This window comes from Orcinus orca, chromosome 1 (genome assembly GCF_937001465.1).
Source record: "Orcinus orca chromosome 1, mOrcOrc1.1, whole genome shotgun sequence".
In the NCBI taxonomy this organism is placed as follows: domain Eukaryota; kingdom Metazoa; phylum Chordata; class Mammalia; order Artiodactyla; family Delphinidae; genus Orcinus; species Orcinus orca.
Window position 1 is genome coordinate 52,066,558 of NC_064559.1, and position 22,268 is coordinate 52,088,825.

General features: G+C 41.6%; 1 protein-coding gene across 5 annotated transcripts in view; it reads right to left on the reverse strand.

Annotated features, from left to right (window-relative positions):
- The window catches only part of FAM20B (FAM20B glycosaminoglycan xylosylkinase), a 42,009-nt gene extending 22,073 nt beyond the window's left edge, over positions 1-19,936 (reverse strand). For 3 of the 5 annotated variants that reach the window (XR_004483302.2, XM_049701004.1, XM_004269799.3), the window contains exons 1-3: positions 19,777-19,936; positions 6,461-6,969; positions 1,171-1,257 (exon numbers count right to left, since the gene is read on the reverse strand). Coding sequence is in view for 4 of the 5 variants with exons in the window: in XM_049701004.1 (XP_049556961.1) it covers positions 1,171-1,257; positions 6,461-6,837 (464 nt within the window). In the remaining variant the exon portion in view is untranslated. Of the gene's footprint in view, positions 1-1,170; positions 1,258-6,460; positions 6,970-7,174; positions 8,918-16,608; positions 16,758-19,776 lie in introns of those variants that run through there. The other 2 variants (XM_049700998.1, XM_049701001.1) reach the window with 2 other exon arrangements.
- Between the last annotated feature and the right edge of the window lie 2,332 nt (positions 19,937-22,268).

Here is a 22,268-nt window from a genome sequence, read left to right on the forward strand (position 1 = left end):
TTTTTTTTGGCCTCGCTGCACGGCTTGTGGGATCTTAGTTCCCTGACCAGGGATTGAACCCTGGCCCACAGCAGTGAAAGTGCAGAGTCCTAACCACTGGACCACAAGGGAATTCCCTGGATTTTATTTTATTACTGGTGAAGATGAACTCCCTCTGTCATATTTATTAGCAATCAATAATTTCTATTCAACTGTGTTCTTAGACCATTTTCTACTAGCGTTTTAGAGAATGTATAAGATTTTCTAAACATTTATATATTAAGGCTATTAATGCTTAGATTATATTAGATTCAAGTATTTTCCTCCTAAGTTTGTTTGCTTTTAAATTTTGTTTGATGTTCCTTGACATATGAGTTAATTTTTTTAAATTTAGTTGAATCTATTGAGTTTTTCTTTGTGATTTTTAAATTATTGCTTTTATGCTTAGAAAATCCTTCCTAATCCAGAAAAAAGACAAAAATTCACCTTTATTTTCTTCTGGTTTCCTTATAGATTCATTTAAAAAATATTGTCAATAATTTCTTTTAAAGTCTACCAATATGCCCTGATTAAAGAGCTGATCAGAGGAGCAACTGGGATACTAGACAATTCAGTTACAAGGATCCTGACTAGTAACTTGCTAAAAAAGTATTAATTTTCCTAGTTAACTTATACATTTAGAATTCACATCTATTTTCCTCTTAGAATTATCCTGGTTATTGAAGCTGTGCATATTTTGTATGAAGGACAATAAAATTCACATATATGTCATGCTATATGTTTCTAGCATATGAGGATAAGTGAGTATTATTTAAAACAAAACAAAAATCAGGACTGCCAGGCCCAATTAATGACCAGTTCAATTTAGGGACTTGAATTCAAACTCTGATTTTCTTCCTGCCATTTTATTTACCAAGAACATCTTCACTCATGCTAATGAGAGACGGCATAACAGAATGAAATGACCTAAAAAAGCCTGGAGTTAAGACATTTACTTTGGTATTCCTAGTACCACCTAAATAATGAGGAACTCATACAAATTTAATGGAATTAATCAGTTATCTAAAGTAGGTAACAAGTTAAAGTTATTAGATTTCGTTATTACATTCCTTTGAAAGGCGTCCACAAGTCCTCTCCAAGATATTTCTAAAAGGAAACAAAACGAATGTAACCCACTGAGATTACACATACCTGTCCAAATGAAAGGCTGCTACCTCTGCATTGTGTCTATCATAACCAGCATAAGGTTCCCCTTCTACCACATAGTCTCGGTTATACCTGCAGAGTGAATGGGAAGCACAGATGTAGACATGAATTACATCAGTACCAGAGGTGACAGCACAAGAGGCAGAATAGAAATTTGCAAGCCTGATTTTGCTCTAGAAAACTTCTCTGTCAATCCTGAGAACAGTCATGGATCAGCATAGATCACTGGTTGACGTGGTGAAGATGAAGTGGAGAAGAAAACTAGAATTATACATCTACCTCTGCTATCATTCTATGAATAAAACACAGATGTTATTTTTGCCCCTCTAAAAGACTTTCAGTGTAGCTTAAGTAAAACTATAAGGTACTTTTCTGGAAGGTGAGGACCATCTTTGTATCTTCAGCACAGTGTTAAGCCTATAGTTCATGCTTAATAAATGTCTACTGAAATGTTTATTAGACTAAGCTGAAGTAAAAGGAAAATATGGCAAGGCTTACCAGAATGGCTATGGCAAGGCTTATTAGAGAAGTTTAAATTTCATGGGGAAAAAAATGGTCCGGATATGCCTCTGTTTTTGTTAACAAGGAGGCAAAGGTACATTTGCCTTCCCTGTTAATGGGAAGAACTAGACACAATTCACCTATGACCTCTACTGTTCACTTGCATTTCCTCAATCAAAAGGAGACCTATCAGGCTTTACAAGACAGAAATAAGTTGAGAATGACGTGAAGAGGAGGCACTCCACTAAGGACACTTGGATCTCCAATGCTGAAAAGGCCATGGGGAATTTGGAAATGGTACTGTACAAGGCAGTGACCTTCAACATAAATGACCACAGAGTACAAAGTAAAACCATGTCCACCAAACACATTTTCAAATCAAAGTGATGAAACATTTATGTTAGAAGACAGACACGCAAAAACACCTGGTTGGACACCAGTTTCTTCCTAGCATGGTCAATATACTCAAACGTATTTTTTTGTTTCTAGTGTCAAAGCATCATTTAGGCTGCCAAGGATTACACCTGTTACCTCCAAATTAAAAGTCTCAGTTTTTAAACAGGACTGCAGCAAAAGCTGACACTATTCAAGCACTTCTCTCTCCACTACAGCTGCAGGCTGTCCATAAAGCTGGGCGACAGTCCTTGAATACCTTATTTCTCAGGACTCCAGAGGAGCCACAGGAAGATTTGTGGTGCTGTGCTGTCCACTCCTTTCAGTGAAACATTAGAGAACTTTCCAGTACATAGAAAGGCTGCTTGGAGTGAAATGTAAAACCCTAGAAAAATCCAGGAACTTTGGGAGTAGGCTGGAGAAACAGGGAGGGAAGGAAAAGGGAAAGGAAGAAAAAATCAAAATGAAAGAACTGCATTGGAGTCCGAAGGTCTGAATCCTTAGTTCATGCTTTGGTTATGAGAAATAAGGAAAGTCAGAACCCTGGATTTCATTTTCCCCAGCTGTAAAATGAATAGTTGGACTAGTTGATCTCCAAGGTCCCTTTCAGCACTTCCTAAGATCAGTCACTGACTTCTACCCACCCCCAGGCCCTTGCCGTCTTGTTCCTTTCCCACCATAACTGCAGTTTTTGCCTGTGAAAAGCAATTTAGTTCCAGAAAGGATACAGCTATTGGGTTGGCCAAAAGGTTCGTTCAGTTAGTGAACACGTTGTTCAATAAAGATCTTCGTGAAAGTGAAAAATGTCTTTTTTTACTTAAAGCCCCATTAACGTTTTGGCCAACCAAATATACTGAAAAAAATCACTTTTATAATAATGTAGTAAGGAAAAATGTGCAAATAAAGGCATCACTGTATTCCTATATATTTCATGTACTATACAAATCTTCCATCTCTGGCAGGAGGACATGGACAACCAGGCTCCAGAAATGCTGAACCACAAGTGGCTGTTAAAGAAAGGTGCACGTCTCGACTTAGCAGAAAGGTCTTAGATCCTCCTCTCAACAAAGCAATCCATCTTAAGTCACTGACAGAGCAGCAAAATTCATACAGTAACTGCCAATAAATCACTCTATCCTTCTGGTGAAGGACATCAGAATGTGACCAAGAACATTAATTTGCACTTACACTAGGACTAAATAGCCTCAGAGGCCCGCAGGGTCAGAATAGCAATTTGCTGGGTGTTTGGGGGCTGGAGTCAATTTCTACAAGCACTTAAATGTGCACCCACTTTCCCCACCCCGGGAGAGTGCCAGGTGTAATCAGCCCAGGTCAGTGTGTGCAGTGACTAGAGCGCTATCACCTACTGCAGGTGCCCGACAGCTTGCGGGAGGTGGGGCAGGAGCATCTCTGGAGCTGGGCATAGACAAGGGCTCTTCAGAAGGTGATGGGGGAGGAAGGGGCTGCACTGACAAGAATAAAGAGCTGGGTGTAGAGAGGAGGACCAGGCTGTGAGGGGCTGGCCACTAGGCTGTGCAGGCTGGGTTTTGTCTGGTGAGCAATGGGAATCCCTGGACGTTTTAAAGTTGGGGAGCACAGTAATTATATGGGTATTTGGGAGAAGAATGAAAGTGGATTTCAGGATGGTCTGGAAGAGGAAAGTAATGGGAAGGCTTCAGTGGTAGTAAGAGATATGGGATAAAGCAACAGTGACTAAGGTTAGCTTATGCATTTGTCTGCTGCCACGTCCACTAGTCACCAGTCTGGCCTCTTCCTCCCTCCAGTTATGCTTTGTCTGAATACCCCACTCCTATCTGCAAAGCACCTGGACTAATACTAATGTTGCACACCATCAGTAATATCTGCCTTCTAACACTTCCTGCTGTCCCATCTCACCTTCAATTCTTAGTGTACAAATAGTGGGTGTGGAGAGGGTATCCTTTTATTTAAACACAAAATGCCTGCAACTCATCTCTTTTTACATGAATTTAATTTCTGTTTTTAGTCTGTCTTCTTTCCATCACTCTGCTTATGCTGCGATCTCTCAGGCTACAAATCAAGAGGTCAAAGATCATATTTTAAAAGGAAAGTAGCAAATTTTTGATGATGGGTGATCCATGTCATCTCTCTTACAGGAAAGCAAACAAATTTAAGAGAATCACACGTGTGTGGCAGAACACAAGCTCACACTCTGACATCTCCATTAGTTACTGCAGGGTGATCTTGTCAAGTTATTCTTTCTCAAGTTATTCTTTCTAAGTCTCAGTTTCTTACTCTGGAAATAAGAACTGTAACTGCCCACAGTTGTGACAAAGGTTAAAAGCATTAACAGATACAAAAGTACTTAGTGTAATGCCTGGCAAATGGTGTGCATGCAACAGAAATTAGATCCAAGTCCCACATAACTATGCTTTTTTCTCATTACCTGCCAATCAGACTTTCTATTCTCCAAAAGTCTACTGCATTTTAAAACTTTCCTAATTTCCACATCTTCCACACACCATACTGCCCAGTTCCAGGCAAATGCAGATCCCTTCCATTTCTGGAATTCCAATAATATCAGCTCTCTGCTTGCCTATTATCTACTGATATTTGAGCCATGAAGGGAGCTAAGCCAACTACTCTGGTCACAGTTGGTTTTTGCACCCCTTCACCCCATACTTCTTCTCCCACTCCAGCAAGAGACCCAAAGTTATGTGTTACAATTTTCTCAAAAGCTCTACTGAGGAATGAAAAAAATGTTTAGTACACAGAAAATTTTCGACATTCCAAATTTTGAGAAAATCCACTAGTAACTAATACCTGTCAAAAGAATATAAATCACCATCATGTTAACCTATTTCAAATTCATATACAAACAGAAAACTTTAAAAAAAACTAATTATACTATAGAATGGCCACACGAATTATCTCTGTAGATCCTTAAAAAAGTCCAAAGGGATCACTGTCTAACAACATATGATCTAGCCCTCTCTAGTTCAAATTTGGACTGAGGCAACTAAAATGGCCCAGTTCTCTGCTTAAAACAGGTAAAAGAAACAACAATGAGATATCACTACACACATATTAGAATGACCAAAATCCAAAACACTGACAACACCAAATGCTGTTGAGGATGTGGAATAACAAGAACTCTCATTCGCTGCTGATGGGAATGTAAAACAGTACAGCTGCTTTAGAAAACAGACTGGCAGTTTCCTACAAAATGAAACATACTCTTACCATATGATCCAGCAATTGTGCTCCTTGGTATTTACCCAAATGAACTAAGAACTTACATCTACACAAATCCTGCACATGAATGTTTATAGCAGCTTTATTCATAACTGCCAAAACTTGAGTAGGTGAATGGATAAACAAACTGTGGTACAGCTATACAATGGAATATTATTTAGGAAAAAAGAAAAAGAAAAAAAAAAAGCTATCAAGCCACAAAAAGACATGGAGGAACCTTAAGACACAGAGAGAAGCCAACCTGAAAAGCTTACAAAAGGTATGATTCCAACTATATGGCATTCTGGAAAAGGCAAAACCATGGAGACAGTAAAAAGATTAGGGGTTGCCAGGGGTTCAGGGGGAGGAAGGGAAGGATGAATAGATAGAACACAGGGGACGCTGAGGACAGGGAAGCTATTCTGTATGATACTGTAATGGTGAATACTTATTATAAGTTTATTGAAACTATCACAGAATGTACAGCACAAAGAGTGAACTTAATGTAAATTATGGACTTTAGTTAATAAATTAATATTGGCTCATCAACTGTAACAAATGTACTAATTTGATGGAAGATGTTAATAACTGGAGAGACTGGGGAAGAGAGGGGAGGGGATATATAGGAACTTTCTGTACTCTCCCCTTGATTTTTCTGTAAACCTAAAATTGCTTAAAAAATAAAATAAAGCCTGTTAATTAAAACAAAACCAAAGCTCAAGTGAAAGAATCACAGCTTTAGTGCTAAAAAGGACTTAAGTCACCCATCCAAAACCTACTCCAACTCTGGGGAACTCCTACTCCACAGCATCCCTGACATGTGGTTGCCCAGTCTTTAATTGTACACTTATGGTGACAAGTTGCTTATTTCCTAACCAATTCATTTTGTATCTCTAACATCTGGCACATAGTAGATACCTGACAAATTTCAGAATCAAGGATAGCTCTAACTGTAAAATGTGCAGTCTAATATTGAACCAAAACACATTCCTATAAATTTCCCTTACTCAAAGAATCATGGAACATTAAGAGCTAGAAGAGACTTCAGAGATCTTCTAGTCTCTCCTTCCCATTTTACTGAAGAGAATACCAAGAGAGGGAGATGAGCACTCATATAAATCCCAAGTTACAACTAAACAGCACAGATAACTTCAAGATGAAGACTTACCGCTTAGGTTTGAAGACAACTTTCTGTCCTCCTTCAAGTATCAGTAAGGCTTTCAGTTGTGTCCCTTTATAACCTACATCAGCTTTAATGATTTTCTTGGTGGCCATGGCATGCATGATTGCCCCCAGCTCTGGTGTCTCTTCAGGGTACACTTCCCGGGGAACCACCCACTGGGCTGCAATCTCCCAGGGAGACTGCAAGGTGTGGTCCAGCTTGGACACCAGCTCTACCCGCAAGCCAGCCATCATTCGGTGAAAGGCCCTCTGGTCCTCCCGGTTGGCAGCTGATGTATCTAAGTTGTCAATCAGGAAAACTTTGGTGAAGATAAAGATGACAAGGAGAATTGCTAACAGCACGACTCGCTGCTTTAGCTTCATGGCGACCTCTTTTCCTTCTCCCCTGACTACTCTCTCTCACTTATCAAGGAGAGCAGGTGGTGATTGTCAGCAAGGAGATTCCATGATTATACACACTGGTCCATTTCTTCACTGAGGTGCCTCCCACAATTCCTGCAAGCCCAAGTATAAAGCACAATTCAATCAGAATTCTGTCCTTCCATCCCTGAATCTTTTGCAAGCCTCAAATATATTACTCACCATTATAGCCTTGCTAATCCTATGCCCGAGAAGACCCAATAATTTAAAATGAACTGGTCCAAGGAAGGACCTAATAGTTAAGAACCAGGTACATTGAAAATTTAAAAGCAAATACTACCGTTTTAATAGGGTGCAGAGCCATGTAGGAGCCATTTGGATGGCTACCAATTCCTAGAAACCAAAACAATAGGAAAAAGCACAAAAAAGTAAAACATTGAGATATGCATAACTCCTTAACTTTCATTTTTACCTTTCAAAATCCATAAAGGACTTTTGAATATCCAAAACCACCAGTATTTGGTAACTTTTCAGTTATCTCCTCCAAATATAAGTTTTATGACACGTTATAACACAGGAACTCCTAAAAATGCCAAAGAGGGTACAGAGGAGAGTAATAACTCCCTCTCCAAATTCAAATACCTAGCAATCCTGGACATGTCATATCTGCTATTCATGTATTTAAATACAACAAACACCCAGATATATATCTGTACTTAATCAGTCTTCTACTAATTATTTTTCAAAATTAAAAACCCTGTAAAATATGGATAATCAAATCTGGATAAATTAAGTAAAGGAAAAACGTATCGCTATACCATCTGGCTATTAGTAGAACATGACCAGAAAACTAATGAAACCTGGTACTAGAGCAACACCATGAAATCTGGACTGGTCAGGCACATAACAAAGATACTGATGCTACAGACATAAAGAAGTGCTGCTTCCAGTGTGGGGCACAACACCCTCTGGTCAATTCTGAAGCTAAAAGATTCCAAATACAAGATTTTTGCAAGGGTGTCAAGAACATACAATTCAGCCTCATTTGCATGCTGACAGGTTGCTTTCCACTCCACAGGGCCATTTAAAAACATGCACAAGCTCACTTTGCTACATGCCTACAGGCAGCACGCACTGGGCTAAGACAAAGATGACAAGAAGATAACAGGGTGTTGCTTCACTCTCCAATTCATTTAACAACTCAAACCATTAATTGAAGAAATAAAACCAATACAAAAGATAGGACAAACGCTTCAGGCTGAGACACTCCCACCCAAACTGGAGACTGCTCCCCTAATAACAGCTGGAAACACATCCAAAAACAGTCTACTAGAGCAACAGTGTGCTCTAAGGGCAGCACCTTGCTCAGAGCTTGCTGACATGCAGTTTATTCGTGGTGATTAACCTCTCTTCCCATTCATTTTCATAAAGATGGGAAAGCCAGAGTCACATGCAAATTCTAATTATCTCCAGCCACCTGATTTGTTGCATCATCATCTCCCAGGGAGTACATAACGCTATTAGCTGAAACACAGACAACTCAAGTACATCCAAAATGTAATTGTGATGGTATCAAGTTTGGTGTGAAACTCAGTAAAACAATTCCCTGTGATTACTGATAACAGCAATGCTAGTAGAGCAGATTTCAGAGATTTTTGCTAGTTCCAACATGACCTAAACCACACAACTTCTTCAATTATTTGTTCAGCAGTACACATCTCTGGCTGCAGTGGTAAAAGGTAGCATGGAAATCTGCCTGGGTCAGCAATCATTTCCTCAGCACCTCCAGCTGCAACTACCTCCTGCTGAGGTACAATTCTGGCACAAAGGGGTCAGATGAACAGCCTTTCACTTCCTATAAAACCCTCCTCAGGACTAAAGTCTGGTTAACCCGGGAACTTCTAATGATGCTGCTCATTTCATTTAGAATGAAGAAATTCCTCCCTTATGCTATATAAACAAATTATATCTAAACATTTAGCACAAAGGTTAGGGAGAGTGAGGGCTTGTTGTTTTTTCTTTAAATCACCAATGCAGTAGGAAGTTCTAGTAGCTCCAAAATTCAAACAAAACAAAGTGAGTCTGTATGCTTTTCAATTTTGAAACCTCATTACCTTCTGATGGGCCTCAAAAGAGCACATTCATCAGTTCAGGGCTGCAGATAATTCATCCACTCAACTAGGACAGAAATTTCTATTAAGTGAACTGAAGAGTTCAACTGTTACCTCACTTCGCTATTTACTTCTGCAGATTAGTAGTGAGGGCAGGTTTAACGAAGGGGCTGAACAAGTTTTCTTGTTTGTGATTAGTCACCACATCCTGGTAGAACAAGAAAGACTGCAATTTGACACTGTTCTCTACAACTGCCCGTCATGCCCACAGCCATCAACTTCATTTAGTGCTCAGCACCTTCTACTGGATCCCTGAAAGAACTGCCTCTGGGCCTCCAGGTTCTCCAATCCAGACTAGATAATGCAGCAAAATCATATTTCTAATCACACAGCATTTTTGAGTTCTATAAATCCCTTAGCAAGGCATTAAAGCCCTACCCTAAATGACTTCGGCCAATCTACATTGCTAGGCATCACTCTCATTCTCTTCACTCATCACTTGTCAGCTTCTACCACAAACATGGTCCCCTAAGTCACTCCTCACTGGAACTCTCAAAATTCCTCTAGCTCTTATCTTTTCTTCCCATCTTCTGCTTAAAGCCTAATTAAGCTTTCAAAGGCCATCTCCAAAGCCATTTCTGGTCTCTCCTCACACTATAGTAACTAACCTCTCTCATCTTTAGACCAGTACTTAACTACATTCTGCCTTATCCAGTGTCTTCTTGTATGTCGTTCTCAATCCCCCTCTCAGAATCCTGGCTCCTTAGTGGTCTTAACTACCTTTGCACTCCCTGCAGTACGTAGCATAGTAAGGGTACATGCATTATTCACCTAAACTGAACAAACTACTGCAAATGAGGCTATGCAAGTATCTTAGGACTCTGCTGTTAATTTCCTCGGTATTCGGTATCAAATGAGTGTGTATTAACTGGCACCTTAATGTTGGCTGTCCTTAATTAGCTCTCCTGTTTTTGGGAATCTACTTCTCTACCAACATTCTACTCAATTTAGTTGGTGGTTTCAGAGTACAGTCTCTTTTTCTAAGTACTGACAGTTCAGAAAGAGGTTTTCCTTTAGCTGGAAAGCTGCTACTCCTTCAGCCTACAGGGCAAGCACAATGATCTTCAAGAAATCGACAATGTAGAGGTTTTAGCGGAATTTTTACAAAAAGTCTATGAGTTTGCAAGACTCCTATTCCAGAAAAATGTATTAGATGCACGATACAGAATAATTCCATCCTCTAATAATGGCAGACTCTTTTACTCTTTACAATTGATCCCCTTCTCTCCTGTATGCTTGAGAGGGGAGGGTACCCAAGACAGTTTCCATGCTGTATTATCTTCTTTTCTTACTAGAGATAACAGCATACTATGCACGCTCTGCAAACTGGGTTTCTAAGAGGATCCCCCCTTTCAGATACTAAGAAAATGAAAGCAAGATCACTGGGTATATCCCAAGTTATTCATGAAAACTTCTCTTGCATTCCCAGGAGCCTGCCTGCTATATTTCATGCCCTCACCTCCTGCATAAATGCCTCCAACAGTGTAACATTGTCCAGTTATATTATGGTCATTTATTTTAATGTTTCGGTTATGTGAAACAGAGCCTACCTCAAAGAACAGTCTCAAGGTAACAACATAACTCAAAAAATGTTAAATATAAAAAGGCAAGTGTGTAAGTCTTCACACTAAAAGCTGGTATAAATTCCAAGACTGGAGTTCTGGAAGGTAGAAGCTTATTAAGGAATTTTCGTACTGAACCCTGGTTCCACTCTCAGCTCCATCAGTGAAATGAGGCTTGATATGGAAGCTAACATTTCATTCCTGTCTCTCTCTCTCTCTCTTTCTCTCTCTCTCACACACACACACTATCCTACACATTTGATAAGCGTTTCATAAGGATAAACTTATGACTAAAAATTGTTTTGGGAGAAATAGGTTCACATAGAAAAAGGAGAAGTCTTAGATAAAGACTAGAATCCTCTGTTCAAGAATCTGGCTGATGTCTGGAGGAACACATACAGAAATACACATCAGTGCAGAGATCTGTTAGTCATCAGCTGATAAAATTCAATATATGTGGCTGCTGAGGAACATGCAAAGACCGCACCCCAACACTTACTATAATACCAAGGGCTTCCACAAGCCACCAGTGAGGTTCCAAGTCTTATCAGTAGCAGTGCCACGTTGAATCGCCCTCTGATCAAGTGACAACCTCACGCTACTTCTCCGAAGGTCACGGAGAAGAAATCCCAACTTCTGCTCATAGCAACTAAAGTGAAGCCTTCAGTAATACTCTTTTTTTGTGCTTCCAATTCAGTGGTCAAATCAAGTTCTTACCACATGAAGGGAATGTAACGTGCTTTGTGAATGTCAAATACCGGAAGAAAACATTCTGTATGAACATTTCATGCAGAGGGCTATTAGCAAAGGAGATAGTGAAGGGGGTAGGATTTATTATATAACTAGTAAAATATCTTATCATGTTTACTCACACAATCTCCTCACCCTTGATCCTGAGTAGAAATTACAAGGACACTTTTACAAACTTCTTCTTTGGTCACTGTTGGTCTCAGCAAACCTCTGAAGGTTTGGTTAGTATAAAAGGTAAGACCTGAATTTAATTAAGAGTTTTTGGTTGACTGTCTACAAAGACAGACACCAACAATTCCTCCCATCAGGAGGTGGAATCTATTTTTCCTTCCCCTGAATCTGGGCTAGCTTTGTAACTTGCTTTGATCAACAGAATGCTGTGGAAGTGGCTGTGTGCTAGGTGTCTTAAAAGACCTAGCAGCTTCCATTTGGGGCCAAGCTACTATGTAAAGCAGCTCAGGCTAGACTACTGAATGATGGGAGACCTGGCCAGCCCCTAGTTATTCCGGCCACTCCAGCTAAGTGCCAGACACAGAAGTGAAGCCATTAAGGGCATTCCAGTTCCAACTGAGGCCCCAGCTAAATACAGCCACCCATCTGACTCCAGCCTATATCATTTGGGCAGAAGAACCAGTCAGCTGGGCACAGGTGATCTATACAGTCATGAGAAACAACAAATCATTTAGTCTTAAGCCACTACATTTGGGGGTAATTTGTAAAAACCCAGCATTCTCACATCTATTCTGTCCATATCAACTATTTGGGAGACATTAAATTAACCATTAATACAAATAAAGATTGGATTAATAAATAAGGTCTCTTAAAGGTAACACAAGAAAAAAACAGAATCTCAAATGGATCATTTACTAAAGTCCCTTTACATACTTTAGAGCAATCAAGGCTAACCTTACACACTCACAGACTCACACAACTATACACACCCAGTTTATAAAGCCTAACCTTTAAACTTCAGCCAAAATTACAACCCTTTAGTACAACAACAAAAATTAAAAACACACATACTTTCACCTTGGGGTAAGTCTGATATACTGCCCTTTTGTTAATTGGTGGTGACATTAGAGCACTGTGCTACATTCTTACTAGCTGCCCCCTAGAAATAAATGCAGTCTCTCCTGATGGTTAATGACAATTATTGTAAGTAAAATAAAGAGCATTCAGAAATCTCTCCACTTATCATTGTGTGTTTCTAGCTAGGAAGTCAAAACCTCTAATACCAAATGGCATCCAGTTTTTATTACATGAATAAATCCCTATTATCCTCAGAAAACCAGCCTACTCCTGCACTGCCACCACTGCCCACAACAGCGTAATACTGTTCTTTTTCACATTCAATTGGGAGTCTTCAACTAAGACAAAATCTAACAACAAGTAATATCATTAATCAGTATCTACATAGTTTTCCTTTCCCTGCTAATTCTCCACTTAAGAAACAGCTTAATTCACCTTCTTTCTAAATATAAACTCTTCTGTAGCAGAGGGGTTAAGAATATGTGCTCTGGATTCAGAATGCCTGGGTCTGAATGCCTGCTAACCTCTCTGGGCCTCAGTTTCCTCATATGGAAAATGAAATAAGAACACTATTACCTGACTCACAGAATTGTTAAAAATGAATGTCATTACCACGCGTACTGTGCTAAAATTAGTGCTTGGACAACATACAGTAATTCTTGTTGGTCATTATTACCGTATCAAAAACCCAAAGATGACTTCCTGAGGAGAAAGAATGACAAAGAAAATAACCCTCATTGGTTATGTTGTCTTTTGGGTTACACAGTCAGGGGCTGGATACCTATGTTGCATTACCAAGAGTTCTAGTAATCTTATATTCCTGAACTAAATCCTTTCCTAAATTTGAGGAGTAGCTAAGGCTGGAAGCAAGTAGGTTTCTTCAGAGTGGGTACCAAGTGAAAAAGAAGACTGGGAGGTTATGTCACTAATTTGACCAACCTGTTTCTCTTCTCTACAAAGTTCAATTCTACCACATTCAATGTAAGTGAAACAGATGGGGAGCATGAACTTTTTCTATTTCACAAAAACAGCTGAATAGAATGCCCTTCACAATATTCTTCAGTTTGGAAAATTAAATCTGTGTTTTAAAGATGACAGCTTTGCAGGTCCTAAAGCTTTTAAGATAAGCGCTGAAGTAACCTAAGTTACAGGTACAGAAAATCAAATCTCCATATAGTCTGAATTGGTTCAAGTGTTATATATTTCTCACAGTTTTCACTTCCACTTAAATATTTATTCACATATGTAAACTTTTTTTTTCGGTAAATCCTCTAACAGTTCCCTGTGAAGGAAGGAACGAAAATGATCACCAGGCATTAATGAAGCATAAAGTTGCCTTTCTTCCTGGTGTGAGAGTAAAACTGAAACAGGCTATGGAGTATTTGTTCCCTCTTTGAAAAAAATTCAATTCCTGCAACCTGTCCCATTTAAACCTTGATTTAGGGCAACCCTCTAATGCTCTTCCTTGAAAAATGAAAAGAAAAAACCTTCAGCTCATACTGCTAGTGAGATTTGTTCTAAAAAAACCAACACATGCAGTGTTCACCGATCTAGAAACTCTAAGGAAATGCCTAAGAATTTGCATTCTGTTTCAAATGGGCCAGGTATAATGAACTTTCCTAAGTTCCAGGTATTTCACTGCTCAATTATCGGTATCTAACAACCATTTAAGGCTATATAGAATATAATTACTATATAGCATAAAAATATGGAATTTCAAATCATATAACATTTACTTCAGATTTTCATGTTTTCCATCTTTATTGTTCAGTTCACTACAGTTCTTGAAAAGGTATGTAAGCTTTATTCAACAGTGACACCTCACACTTTTAACTTTATGTTCTAGGGTCTGTCAAGCTGACAGGCCACAGATCACTTTAGAAATAGGAACCCCAAGCAGGTCTGTGCTGAGTTATGGCTGAGTGGCTCCAGGCACGATCCCTTGTTATATATGAATATAAATGCACACACACACATACATACACACATATATTTTTTGGCATGCCTGTCTCCTCTACCCTATTGTAAGTTCCTCAAGGACAGGGGATATATTTTACTCTCTTTGTAGTTCCAAGTAACCTAGCACAGTGCAGGGCACATGAGAGGTACTGGATAAAATGCTTATTGAATAAAAGGAGTGAAGAGCACGGGAGAGGGACCTTTACGGTTATAAGAATTTCTTCAACTCTTTGGTTTAAAGATGGCCTCTTTTTTTTTTTAACAGACATAAGGAAACTAAGTCACATAATGAATTCAGATATACAGTACAGTAAGAATGTTGAAATGTCAAATATGTATACCAACTTTATATACTCAATTTTAAATTGCTGCCTTCTGTATACCCTGCTTCCATCTTTCAAGGCAACTGCTATTGCCAAGCTGGTGTCTGGTGTTGGTTGGGACTGGGAGTAAAGATGATCTGGAAATGCTAAGAGGAAGATTGGAGATGGTCCAACATTGCCCAAGAATGATACAAGACAGGGCTGGAACCAAATTTTCAAGTGTTATTGGCAATGCTTTCTGAAACGAGAACCAAACACTGGTATTTCCGTATCATTTTCTTTTTTCTACAGAAGGAACTACAGGGACATAAATGCACCTATACAGAGGGCAAATTCACTATCTAAACCAAGGATAAGAAACAGGAAATGAACAAAAGGTCTTTGGGCAGCCAAAATAACGGTCACAAAGTTCATCCACTAATACAGAAGAGGCAGGCAGACCCTCACTAAGCCTATTTAGCTGTTTTGCATTCAGTTTCAGGAAGCAGTGTTATCTGGGTTGCTACTCCACAGAAGATCAGAAGCTGCAAAAATTTTAAAAAGGGCAGCAGGGATGCTAACAACAGCAAAAGTACAGCTTCTTCACCTCTGAAAGAGACAGATTGCCTACTGAAAGCAAATTCAAGAATTCAAAAAGCAGAGGGGACTAACAACTTACATATTTCAATCACCTCAAAGCCCTACAGGATTACTGTCTGTAACCATAACCTCAAGTCTATAAAGGTTTCACTATATTACTTAAAAAGACAACAAAACATATAATACATTGTAAAAAATTCTTCACAAAAATATAGCTAAAATAAGAATTTTTGCACCCAATATCTTATTCCCACACTGCTATATAAAGCAGAAAGTTAGCATTTAAGAGCATGGAATAATCAACTTCACTGTCTCATCCTGTACTTGGTTGTGTTTCACATTCATAATTTCATATTCCTTGACCTCCTTTTAAAATGTACCCAAATTAACACCTTCCCCTCCATTGGGTAGTTACCTTGCCAGAAAGTAGTCTGCTAAACACACACCAAAGCTCAATACCTTTCTGCATCAGCCTTCATTTCTTATCTCATACTGGGATAATAGATGCAACCCCCCAAACTCACCAGGTCCAGAGCTAGGCCTTCCCTCTTCTGATTTTGGATATGAATGACAAAAGTCACAAGTGAGAGCTTTGCATTACATTCTCTCCTAAATGGCTCTAGCAGTCATGTTGACATTATAAGTTGGTCAAAAGCTAGTTTCAGTTGCAAAGTAAGGTCTTCTGTTCTGTACCCCAGGTCTGTGCCAATGAATTCATTACTCCCTGAGTGTTACAGAGGCAGCTCAAGGAAGGAAAAGAGGGAGAGATTTACAGGTGTGGGAGAGATTTACAGGTGTGGAATGAGGAGCATTTCGGGGAGGGATAACTCCCCTCTCCCACCCCCAATATGAAGGACCAGAAGACGGACACAGTCGGGTCAATGATACTGGCATGGCCAATACCAAGAGCTCTAGTTCTTCTATTAGTGCAAAAATATTGTCTACCAATCCAACTGCTCGGTGAGCCTAGCCAGAGAAAGGTGCAGGAGCAGGTCTGTGAAGCTGCACCCAGGCTGCAGGTGGCTAGAACACCACCCAATCACAAAATTAGATCTCAAGGCAGCTCCAGCAAGTAACATCCTTTACAGATACCCATCTCAACAGAACTATTTTCAACAGGAATCAGAAACACAATTTCTTGGCTTTTTTTTTCTTGTAAAGAGGAACTAAACAATTTATCATCTGCCTAGAATATTTCCTCCTCCCGCATACTGTTTTCCATTTATTCATTCAACCACCAAACATTTACTGCACACCTACTATGCACTATGCACTGTTAGGTGCAAAAAGAAAAGTACATCAATCATCATCATTACTACACCAAACTGTAGTGCCTCATTGTAACTGTGCTTCTCACCCCACCACTACCTGGCCCTTAGTCCCAGAGTGGCCTGACATCACCTTCAGAAGACAGTCTCCTTTTTACTGTTTCCAACTATGGCCACAGAATACAAAGAACAGCCTCCTGTTTCTATTATGAGATTGTAGCAGTCACTGAGAGACAACCACTGTGGTTGCTATTTTAAAAAGTTGTCAATTCAAGAGCTGAAGTATCTGGCTTCACGGTTTATACCATTAAAATGATGGTCATACAAAGTGTAGGAAGCTGAAGTCTGCCCTGCAAATAGAAGAAACAGAAAATTTCATTTAGAAATTCAAAATTCAGAAAAGACAAAAAGCAGAGGCTTTACACCAGTCAGAATGGCCATCATCAAAAAATCTAGAAACAATAAATGCTGGAGAGGGTGTGGAGAAAAGGGAACACTCTTGCACTGCTGGTGGGAATGTGAATTGGTTCAGCCACTACGGAGAACAGTATGGAGGTTCCTTAAAAACCTAAAAATAGAATTACCATATGACCCAGCAATCCCACTACTGGGCATATACCCTGAGAAAATCATAATTCAAAGAGTCATGCCAAAATGTTCATTGCAGCTCTATTTACAATAGCCCGGAGATGGAAACAACCTAAGTGTTCATCATCGGATGAATGGATAAAGAAGATGTGGCACATATATACAATGGAATATTACTCAGCCATAAAAAGAAACGAAATTGAGCTATTTGTAATGAGGTGGATGGACCTAGAGTCTGTCATACAGAGTGAAGTAAGTCAGAAAGAGAAAGACAAATACCATGTGCTAACACATATATATGGAATTTAAGAAATAAAATGTCATGAAGAACCTAGGGGTAAAACAGGAATAAAGACACAGACCAACTAGAGAATGGACTTGAGGATATGGGAAGGGAGAAGGGTAAGCTGTGACAAAGCAAGAGAGTGGCATGGACATATATACACTACCAAACGTAAAATAGATAGCTAGTGGGAAGCAGCCACATAGCACAGGGAGACCAGCTCGGTGCTTTGTGACCACCTAGAGGGGTGGGATAGGGAGGGTGGGAGGGAGGGAGACGCAAGAGGGAAGAGATATGGGAACATATGTATAACTGATTCACTTTGTTATAAAGCAGAAACTAACACACCATTGTAAAGCAATTATACTCCAATAAAGATGCAAAAAAATAAAAATACATCTTAAATATTTAAAAAAAAAAGCAGAGGCTTTAACGCTGTGTGAAAGAACTGGAGTCTACAAATGGAAGTCAACAGAATGGACTAAAAGTCAAGGAATTATCAACTCAACATAAAGAAATTCTATGACATAAAGGATTAGATGATAGAAACAGGGATCTGTTTGTTCCCTATTCAAAGAACCCAGGGTGTGTGCTTTCCAATTTTCATTCTTTAACTAAATCATGACTATTTTCCTACTAGCTCCAGAGAAACAAAGAGAACAAATCAATCTCACATTTTTACCAGTCACACTGAAGAAAAGCTATGAGCTCCAAGATTTCCTGATCATCTTTTACCACCATTCATTTCTATCACTGCACTTTAATGTAAGTGAGGCTGACTCTGAATTGCTTGCTTATGCCTCTTAATTCTCTTTTGACAAGCACTTTCAAAGGTGGAAGGCCCTCCTGTTGATTGATTCCACTGAACAGTTCTAGGGGCCAAAGTCCAACATCTCCACAAACTTCAAGTTATTAATTTAACGCAAAACAATTTTAAATCTACCTTAGACTGGCTCTAAGTCTAGGCAAATAACTTAGCATCTTTAACATCTGTATCTCAGTTTCTCAAGGACATGTCTTGATGATAAATAACAATGTATGTGGAAGAGCTCTAAGGCTTAGCTCAAAGGTCCTGCATAAATTTCAGGACTGCAATACATAGAGCACACTGAGGTCTCTAACCCAATTTAAAATAATCAACCCCATGGGACTTCCCTGGTGGTCTAGTGGTTAAGACTGCGCTTCCAACGCAGGGGACCTGGCTTCGACCCCCGGTCAGAGAACTAGATCAAGTAAAAAGATCTCGCATGCCGCAACTAAGACCCGGCACAGCCAGATAAATAAATAATAAAAAATAATCAACCGCAATGAAATTTATGCATTAATTTACAACACAAGGAGGATAGGAATAGTTAGTAAACAGTAATCATAGTTATCGTTTTACATAAAGTCCTGCAATTTAAAAGCTAAAAGACCCACATTCCTGTTCCTTCTTTTCAAGGTGAAAAATCAAACCTCTGAAGGGAAACTAGCTGGGTGGGGATGATACTGATACTTGGTCCTAAACTCAAGTCACTGTACCCAGCATCCCTCGTTTTCCCAAATTATAAACTCCTCACCCTTCCAACTGACGATATGGCCATTTAAAGGACTAATAATTCCCTAACAACCAATCACGTCCTGTCCCCTCCACTTTCACTCCAACATCCTTCTACCCCTTCTCTTCCTACCAAGAGACTTGCAGGTAACAGAAGCTTGATTAGAATGAAACTCTTATCAGATCCCACAATCAAGGACGCAACTTGACAACTGCTCACGCTCATCATTAATGGCAACGTTTCGGTTCGCTTTTAATTGCGGGACCACAGCACCCGGAAATGAAATCTCAAGCGCAACCCACTTGGGACAACCGTATCATTTCCTTAAGTTCTGCCCGACTGCGAGCGCGGGGTGCACGACCCCGAGGAGACCGCGGACCCCTAGGCACGGTTACCCTGCCTCCTGCCTCGGGCCTGGAAGTCACTCGCACTTCTCGGCCACGAAGTGGGCCCGCGGGCGCGCGATACAGCTGCCCCCCCGGGCCGCCGCAACGGGCACTCGGCGGGACACGAGGGCGGCACCAGGGCCAGTCGCCTCTGGGGACCGCGTCCGGGCGCGAGGGTGGGTCACTGGACTGATCCCGGGCGGCTCAAGGCGCCCCCAGGTAAGGCCCGCGCCTCAGGCGGGCAGAGGAGGCGACGGGCTCGGCCGCGTCCCTCCAGCCACGACGGCCGGTAGGAGCCCTCTCGGGGTCAGCGAGGCGGGGCGCGCGGCCCGGGCCGGTCTCTGAGGCAGCCACCGTTCGTTGACCGCTCTGGGCACTGGTGCCCGGCCCCTCAGGGAGGCGCCCCGCCCCCAGACGGCCCCAGCCCGGCGCGCGCCACGCACCGCGCCCCGCCCGCGGGTGGGCCTGCACTTTCCCGCCCGCCCTCCCGCCACCAAGCCGCTCACCTGCGGCGCCCTAGGCTCGCTCCATGGCCGCCCGCGCGGTGCGGTGCGGCGCGGCCCCGGCCGCCCCCGCCACCTCCGGGAAGGGGCAGCCCCACGCGGCGCTCACCGCCCCCAGCCGCCGCTACTGCGGCTCCCGCCCACACCCGGCCCGGCCATTCCCTGGCCACCTCACCCCGCGGTCCCACACCCACCCCCCCGCCTCCGCGGCTCGCGACTGTTGGTACCTTCCTAGCGTAACGCCTTCCCCGCGGCCAATCCAAGAGCTTCTTCCGCGAGGCCCCACCCTCGCCCTCCGGTGGGCGGGCCTACCGGACCTGATCCGGACCGCCCGCCTTAACCTTTTGCGTCCCGGGCTGGTCCGCTTAACTCTCTTGACGCAGGCTCACGCCTCTTCTGCTTCTCCCTGCCGCCCCGCCCCGCTTACGTAAATGGACCTCTAACTTCTCTCTAGCCTTAGCTTTTTCTTTCCTGGTTTTCGTGAGCAGCTAGGCAGCCAGTCAGCGGGACTGGAAGTAGGGGTCCCTTAGGTCAAGTTCTGTTTGTGAGAAGCAATTTCCGTCCTCCTTTTGCCCTTTTCATTTGCCTCGGCTTCTGCTTCTGCCTATATAAGTGTAACCCCTTGCCCAAAAGAGGCCAGCCTTACCATAGTGAGCGCTATTACTTCGGACCAGACCAAAGCTCCCTGCTACATTTTGTAGCATTTAATAAAAGTGTGACTAATTTATTGTAATAGTTTCTTAACGTCTGTCTTTTGCAATGGACTGTAAGGCGCATGAGGACAGGGCAGTCGTGTCTGGGTCTCCAATGCCTGACACTCAGTAGACTCCCTATAAATTGTTTTGTTTTGTTTTGGCCTTGCCGCGGGGCTTGTGCAATCTTAGTTCCCTGAGGAGGAATCCAACCGTGCCCACGACAGTGAAAGCACCAAGTCTTAACCACTGGACCCCCAGGGAGTTCCCTCCTTATAAATAGTTTGAATTAAAGATTCTTCCTTCTCTTAAACTGTCTCCTTTCCACTGACTCCCTACGGTGCATCCGCTGTATAACGCATCCATTCACTTATTCATCATATACTAAACTTGGACTTCGTGTGCCTGTCCCTGAAATATTATAATGCACACTGATCCATGCGATGTGTGACGGGAGAGCCCTGGCTGACACTTTTTTCAGGCTCCATAGTTCATTTAAGCAAAGGAAAGAACTCCTTAACTGGCTGTATGATATCAGGTGTGCCACTTAATCTTTCAGAGTATGTTTCCTTACCTGGCAAATGGGAGTTTATCATAGTACATACCTCACAGGGTTGTTGTGAGGACTAAATTAGGAAATGTGTGGGGAGAGTACTTGCAGATTATTGTATAATGTTAGTTATTATTCATTTGTGTATTTGTTGAGCACTTAGTATCAGATGATCCTAGAGAAATAATTGGTCTTGATATCTGCTCCAGACAATCTAGTTAGGGAGGCAGCCCCTTTGCAGAAAACATTACGTCATTGCAAGAAGGAGTACACAGTCAAATGCAGGAGTTGTATCAGCCTTTCACTGGATGTATTTGAAAATGCTTGGCGGTCGTTTTCTGACCATGGAACACATAATTCTTGGGGCAATGAGCTGGATAGTAATGAGAGTCCACTTTATTTCTCTACACAGTAACATTGGTCTGCCTGCAGTCAGCGAATCCTCCTAAACCTTGTTCATTACATCCGGAGATCATAAAGCAAAAGGGCAAATCAAGATTTCCTCTAAGATGCTTTACCCCCAAAGGACTCTTTCTTACCTGTAACTCTGATAAAGACAGCAAGGATGGACTGCCCAACTGGTACTCCTCAGGAGGCCAGTCAGTGCAGCCTCAGTTTCCTGGTGATCCCTTTGTCTTTAGGGACATTCAGAGAGAGGGGTTCATGACCTCTCTAGGCAACCCACTTCAGTGCTTAATTTCACATCCATCAAATCCTTCCATCCACCCCACATGCTGCAGGACAGACACACCTTCTCTTCTTCTGTCCTCAGAGAAGGAGAATCATGGATTTGGGGCCTCTGTGTCAGAGGCTTTCAGAGAGCAAAACTGTTTGGTCCCCCAGTTTTCTCTCCACTAGGTCCCATTATCCAGGCTCTTTGTGCATGCCACCCCAGGATGTGTTTCTGCCCCTCCCTCCTGTAATGGGCCTTATTTCCCAACCAATCAACAGTCAATATATTCTAGGTATTATGGGGGATGCAGTCATTTAAGAAAGGGACTCTGCCTTCAAAGAGTTTACATGACTAGCACACAGGAAGCAGCTGCAAGGAATACGGAGTACTTAAAATTATGCAGCACAGACTCTGTGATCACTGAAGGAGTTGAGGTCCAGGAAGATAGTGTGGGCTGGTATTGTCAGCCCACACTAACAATAAGGGAGGGAGGATTGAGGTGAGCAAAATACGGGTGGGAGCAGAGAGGGACAGTAAGAACCAAAGTTAGGCAGTGCTATGTGAATTTAAAGCCAGACTT